Here is a 7,074-nt window from a genome sequence, read left to right as displayed (position 1 = left end):
AATAGCATGGATAGAGAAAAACAGACAAAACCTCTTTCATTCCAGTTTTCTGAGCAGGAGCTTAAAGGATGGTTTATAATTTCTAGCAGTGGGGATACAAATCAATCAGACCGGTCTCAGGTCACAGGCATGCCCATGCATTAACCATTTATAGTTTAAAAACAAATAAAAACACTCCTGAGGAACATTTTTTTACTCCATCAAACCTGTTCAAGTTTTGTATACTCTGCTCCTGAAGCATTTCATTTACCCTGACCTGCTACCTTTACCTTTATTTAGTCTCGTTACAGATACATAGTGCTACACTAGAAAGTTGGTGTTTGTGAGGGGAAGAAAAACGAACAAAAAAAACCCACACAATAAACTATTAAACCTTTATTAAGAGTGCGCTGTATTTCAATACAACATTTTACAAAAGATAAATGAAGCAGTCAGGATTCCTCAGCATGTGAAACACCGGCATTAGAGTGTAATAATAATAATAATAATTACACCTTCATTCATACGATTTTTCCAAAAGCAGTGAGAAACGAATTCATCAATTCAATAACTACCAAAAAAATAAAAATAAATCAGTTACATAAAGAGTCAATTACGAGGGAAACTGTAAGTCAGGCCTGAAAACCTAATACGGGGCATGTGTATAAAGATCATGAAAAAAGAAAAAAAATTAATAAACTGTACAGAGTTCTGGGAATCACATTATCGTCTTTTCTGGAAGATGTTTCCTCGTCCTCCCGGCCCACCCCGGCCTCGACCTCTCGCAGCCACTGCAACAGAACAAAGGTAATCAGATCAGGTTTTTTACATAAAACTGCTGCACATGTATAACACAGCTCAGGATGAGGATGTAGCTGTGCTGCATCTTATCCACTGAAGTTAACACACAACAGGAGGTTGGTACTGGATATAAAAGCAGCACTTCAGCGCCCCCTAACGACCGTCATGTGTTTGTACAGCTAGTGTAAATTCAATGACAAAGCACTACATTACAATAAGCACAAAACATCTGCAGATAAATATCTATACTGCATATATCTATACTACCATTTTCAGCACATCAGCTGCATACTGCCCTTTCCCTACCTCATTTTTGGATTGAATTAAAATGGACACGACTATGAAATGGATCAGAGCTTTAGATTACACTATCCAATTTTACCGTAAGATCATTACATTACATTAACATAACTGTACACTGTCCATCTAAACTGACTCATTTATACATAGAATTCAGATACTGTACATTTGAAAACTACACACATCTGTACATTCATTCAAACAACGCATATTTCTACTTCTGTACACAGTGCATTATTTTCTGTTTTCCTTAAATTAGTGTTACCTTCCATCCCTACTGTGTAATCCCTGTGCATGTCTGAACTATTATGCATGTTTGCAATATGCCCCTACTGTCTTCTGCACCGGAGCTCCTGTCGCCAAGTCAAACTCCTTGTGTGTGTAAACATACTCTGTAATAAAGTTCTTTCAGACGTCTGACTTATTTTTATGGTTTACTTCTGCAATAATGACCTGAAGATATACTTTGAAACCCATTTACACGTGAGAACACAAATCATGAAACCTAAACACAACTCTTAAGCTTTTCAAATTCATGTAATGGCTCAAAAACATTTTTCTTCTTTAATACACACTGATCAGGCATAACATTATGACCACCTGTCTAATATTGTGTTGGTCCTCCTTTTGCTGTCTAAACAGCCCTAACCTGTCGAGGCATGTACTCCACAAGATCTCTGAAGTTGTGAGGTGTGCTGTGGTAAGATGTTAGCAGCAGATGCTTTAAGTCCTGTAAGTTGAGAGGTGGGGCACATGGATACGTTTGATAGATACCAACCACTGCAGACCGGGAACACCCCACAAGAGCTGCAGTTTTGGAGATGCTCTGATCCATCACAATTTGGCCCTTGCTCAAATCCTTATGCTCGCCCATTTTTCCTGCTTCTAACATCAACTTTGAGGACAAAATGTTCACTTGGTGTCTAATATATCCCACCCACTAACAGGTGCCATGATGAGATCATCAGTGTTATTCACGTCACCTCTCAGTGCTCATAATGTTATGCCTAATCAGTGTATATTTTTTTAAATTGATTTTTAATGGTTAATGGGTCATTACCATTAAAAAGGTCATTGCTCTAAACACAAGCATGCAAAAAGTATTAAGAAATGTTCATTAGTCACTCCATGAGATTTTTTTGCGATTGATGCCAAAAAAAATAAAATTGTGTGATGCACAGAATGTTGTTTTAAACTCCTACCAGTGAAGACGTATGTAATTACTTTTTATATGATGGCTGTACTCATGCTCAACACGTGGGAATTAAAAAGGGCTTCATCTGAATGTGTTCTATCACATGATGCACTTTAGCCTGAATCTGTGGTGTAGTGCAAAGCTTAATTTCTGCGATTGCAAAATCCTGAAATATGACAGATTTTAAAAATAATTTCTGCTTAATTTTAAAGCCAACTGTTTAATTTAAGTAAATTAAGGAAGGAATTTCCCAAGGAAATAATCTTTTGCTCATCTGCCATCAGCAGATGACACTGAAGCACATTTGCTCTTAAAAACGTATTTAAAAAATAACACGCACTCCGACATGTGAGCAAAGTGTAAAACGTGTGGTGGTGATGATGAACCGGTGCCATTCTTTACCTTGAGCTTTAAGAATAGCAGCTTTGCCACGTCCGGCTCCGGCTCCCTGGTTCTTATTCTTCACGCTCTTCAGCATGGGAGCGTTTTTCAGCATGTCCGGTAGGATGAGGAAGCGGATCTTACTGCCGCGGATGTAGACCTGCTCCAGCTGCGCCACACGGCCATCACGATACGTCACTGTGATGTTGGACATCTGAGAGAGAAATTATGGTTAGTGTGTGTTTCGCTGCAGTGTGAAGCAGAAAATCTTACACTAAAAGTAAAACATTACATGGCAAACAGACATCAATACTTATGCTAAATATTCACTATAGCTACAGAAACTGTTCGATATCCAACATGTGGATAAAAAGACTGGTTCTGAGCGAAGATTATAAACCTTTCTTCGTTTCCACTTGTGTTTGGAGTTAATTTCAGTGGAAATCATTAAAAAACTACAATCAAGACAATCTATAGAGAAAGAAATTTCCTATAATATACACAAGTAAGTAAATCCCTTGTGTTTGAAACAAGAAATGACCACAGCAACTGAGAAAAAGAAACTGATCATCCCAATTTGTTGGTAACTGGTCAGAAATTTCTTTTTTTGGAATATCTGTAGCCTAAATGGCTCTTGATCACTGACCAGAAGATCAGGGTTCAAGCCCCGGCACCGCCCTTGAGCAAACCCTTAACCCCACCTGCTCCAGGGGTGCTGCAACATGGCTGACCCTGCGCTCTGACCCCAACGTCCAAGGATGGGATATTTGAAGAAAGAATCACACTGTGCAGTAATGTACATGTGACTCAGTCCCTCCGTTACCTGACAGTTCATGTTGTCCTCTGCTTCGATCAGTTTGCCTCTGTAAACCTCGCCGGTGTTGGTCTCACAGGTGACGATGTGGCCCTCGGCTTCATGCAGGACTTTGATGGGGACTCCGATAGACATGATGGAAATCTACAACACGACAGAAAACAAGTTACAAATACTAACACACACAACATCGTCTGTTCTCCGTTTATCTACTCTGACTGAAATAAATCACAGGAGCTGCATTTACATGTCAGAATTTCACCTTTCGGTTATGGATAAGAAAGTGAACAAAGCCTCTAATTTTATGACTCTTATTATGTATAAATATTATATGATCGTCCTCACCATAACACAGAGCTCCTAAAATCTATTTTATATAATATTGTAGGTAAATTAAAGAAAAAATCTGCAAATTTTTTTTTAAAAGTTTCACAAAAGAGAAAAAGCAAATATTAAACAAAGGAGATATATATATATATATATATATAGATTAAAAGACATATTTAAAGACTATTTCTGTAACATTTAAAAAGGTACAGAAGTTTATTGAAGCAGAGCATACAAACCACTGCAGTTCTCAATTTACCAAACTACCTGCAATAAATAAATCAATTTATAATGTAAATTAATATCTACATAGGGACAAGAAAATAAGATTACAAAACAATAAGATTTTTTTTGACATAAATAAACCTCTACTTATTGCTACGCATTTAAACAATGTTGAAGCTCGCGCAGGCTAACTCTTACTAGCACACTGGGGCTTTATTGCTAGCTGTTAGCTAACGTGGCTAGTTTCATTCAGACTTCACTGAAACATTAAAACTCTAGTTCGCTGTTTAAAACTCTCAGCCACGCACACAATAAATTATAAACAATGAACCCGTTTGCATATTTACCTTTAAGCGCGTGAGAATAAATAAGAATCCTTTACGCTTTCCAATTCAATCGGAAGCAGCAACGTGAGTATTTGTAACGTTTTCCCGCTCCCACAATGCAGCAGAGCGGCGGAAGTGATGTCAAAACCGGAAAACGTGTCCGTTCGTGCATCATGGGAATTGTAGTGAAACGTTGCATCGGTTTTGCAATCATTTCAGATTTCCTACATAAGAACCTTGAGCTATATATTCTGTTCGGATTGTTAATTTTTGTTCAGAGAGGCGATATAAAAGTGCATTTTTTTTCTTTGTAACTTAATTATTTTATTTTATAGCAAAATATTTTCTATCCACAAATGTAAGGTATTAAAAGTCACCCCCCCCACACACACACACACACTTTTCTCTCACTTTCATAAAGATATTAGAATTTATATGAACTCTTTGTCCACTTCCTGTAACAGAAAACCTGCCAATACAAAGAATATATGCTCACAATTTAATGTTTTTATTTATTTGTTTGTTTGTCTGTTTATTTTTCTTACTTACTTATTTTTAAGTATATTTTTAGATTTTGTTTTATCTATCTGTTTGATTGTTTGTTTTTGTTTGTTTGTTTTGTTTTGTTTATTGTCACAGAATGCTGTGGAGTTTATGTCTATACCTGTACCCCTGCCTTTTTTATTTCTTGGTTCCTATATCATGTTAACAAAATAATGAATGAATGAATGAATAATGAATGAATATATATATATATATATATATATATATATATATATATATATATATATATATATATATATATATATATATATCTTTATATATATATATATTATATATATATATATATATATATATATATATATATATATATATATATATATTATATCTATATATATATCTTTTCTGTATAGAAGATAGATTTTTTTTTTTTTTTAGCGAGTAGTGCTTTTATTATCTTATTTTGTGATGATGGATGTAATTGCATAACATTTACATTTATGTTTATGGCATCTGGCTGATGCCCTTATCCAGAGAGACATACAAAAGTGCTTTGAAGTCTCTATCAGTGAACCCATCAACACTGGTTCACTAGATCACAGACTAAAGATATAATCAATCTAAAACTCTTGGCAGGAAATATAGTAATATTATAAATGAAATATATATAATTTTTTAAAATACATTAAACAAGCATGAAAAAATAAGTACTAGTTAAAAATAAGTTCAGGAAGATGTAGTTCTTCATCCATCGTATGAAGACGGTCAGTGACTCGGCTGTTCGGACATCTAGGGGAAGTTCATTCCACCACCTCGGTGCCAGAACAGAGAAGCGTCTCAATGAATACCTACCTCTAACCCTGAGAGATGGTGGAACCAGTCAAGCAGTGCTAGTAGATCTGAGGGAGCGTGGTGCAGTGCGAGGAGTAATAAGAGCTTTGAGGTAAGATTCTTAGCTTTGTAGACAAGCATCAGTGTTTTGGATCTGATCTGTGCAGCTACAGGAAGCCAGTGGATGGAACACAGCAATGGGGTGGTTTGTGAGAACTTAGGCAGGTTGAAAAGAAGTCACATAGCTGCATGTTGAATCATATGCAGAGGTCAAACTGCATTCAGAAGTAGACCTGCCAGTAGAGAGTTGCAGTAGTCCAGTCTCAAAATGACAAGAGACTGAACAAGCACCTCAGGAGCCTGTGTGGATAAAAATGGCCAAATTCTTTTGATGTTGTAGAGAAGAAACTGACATGAGCATGTTACATTAGCAACATGGGACGAAAAGGACAGTTGATTGTCCATGGATACCCCAAGGTTGCGAGCAGTGGCCGAAGGGGAGATCAGAGAGTTATGCAAGGGTATCACAAGATCCTGTCCTGGGGATAATTCACCCGGGATGACCAGCAGCTCAGTTTTGCTAGGATTGAATTTCAGCTGATGAGCCATCATGCCAGACTGCTGAGATTTGAGCAGAAGCCGTGGTATCTGAGGGAGGAACGGAGAAGATAAGTTGAGTGTCATCAGCATAGCAGTGGTAAGAGAAAACATGTGAGGACGTAACTTTGCCAAGATAATGAGTATAGAAGGAGAGGACCAAGTACTGAGCGTTTTGGGATGCCTGTATGGAATCTGTGTGGAGCAGATCCCCTCCATGTTATCTGATAAGAGTGAGTGTCCAGGTAGGAAGCAAACCATTCCCATGCTGCTCCACGAATTCCAAGACTGCTGAAGGTGGACAAGAGAGTCTTATGGATGACTGTGCTGCCGAAAGGTTGAGGAAGATGAGAACAGATGACAGCTTGGCTGATCTAGCAGCTTGTAGTTTCTCAGTGACTGCCAAAAGGGCAGGCTCTGTGGAATGTGCAGCTTTGAAGCTAGACTATTTGGGATCTTGGAGGTTGTTCTGCGATGATTAAAAGCAATGCGTTCAAGAATTTTAGAAAAAAAAGAGAGAAGTGATACCAGTCTAATACCAGTATAATAACATAAGACCATAAAGCTTTAATTATTTGCACAGGAAACATTTTAGAGTTTGTTTGGTCTGAAAAATGTCCAATGAAGTGTGTAAGTTATTAAAGCATAATTTACTGGACTTTTGTGTAATAATTTTACACTGTCTATGTAAATGAATAAAATCTGTGAATAAAATACAGAATTTTGTCCATGATGATATTATTGGCAATCAAAAAAATAAAGAGGTTATTTATTAATTGATTTGTTTGTTTGTAATT

At 36.9% G+C, this 7,074-nt stretch overlaps 1 protein-coding gene across 1 annotated transcript; it reads right to left on the bottom strand.

The window, feature by feature from the left end:
• Positions 1 to 362: 362 nt before the first annotated feature.
• On the bottom strand, positions 363 to 4,527 carry snrpd3l (small nuclear ribonucleoprotein D3 polypeptide, like). Its single transcript, XM_058414814.1, has 4 exons — positions 4,370 to 4,527; positions 3,480 to 3,614; positions 2,678 to 2,870; positions 363 to 770 (listed from the first exon to the last, which is right to left on the bottom strand). The coding sequence occupies exons 2-4, from the start codon at positions 3,603 to 3,605 to the stop codon at positions 703 to 705; spliced, it is 387 nt and encodes a 128-aa protein (XP_058270797.1). The 5' UTR covers positions 3,606 to 3,614; positions 4,370 to 4,527; the 3' UTR covers positions 363 to 702.
• Between the last annotated feature and the right edge of the window lie 2,547 nt (positions 4,528 to 7,074).

This window comes from Hemibagrus wyckioides, linkage group LG18, assembly GCF_019097595.1.
Source record: "Hemibagrus wyckioides isolate EC202008001 linkage group LG18, SWU_Hwy_1.0, whole genome shotgun sequence".
Lineage (NCBI taxonomy): Eukaryota > Metazoa > Chordata > Actinopteri > Siluriformes > Bagridae > Hemibagrus > Hemibagrus wyckioides.
Note: the sequence above shows the minus strand (reverse complement) of the source record. Positions and strands in the feature narration are given on the sequence as shown.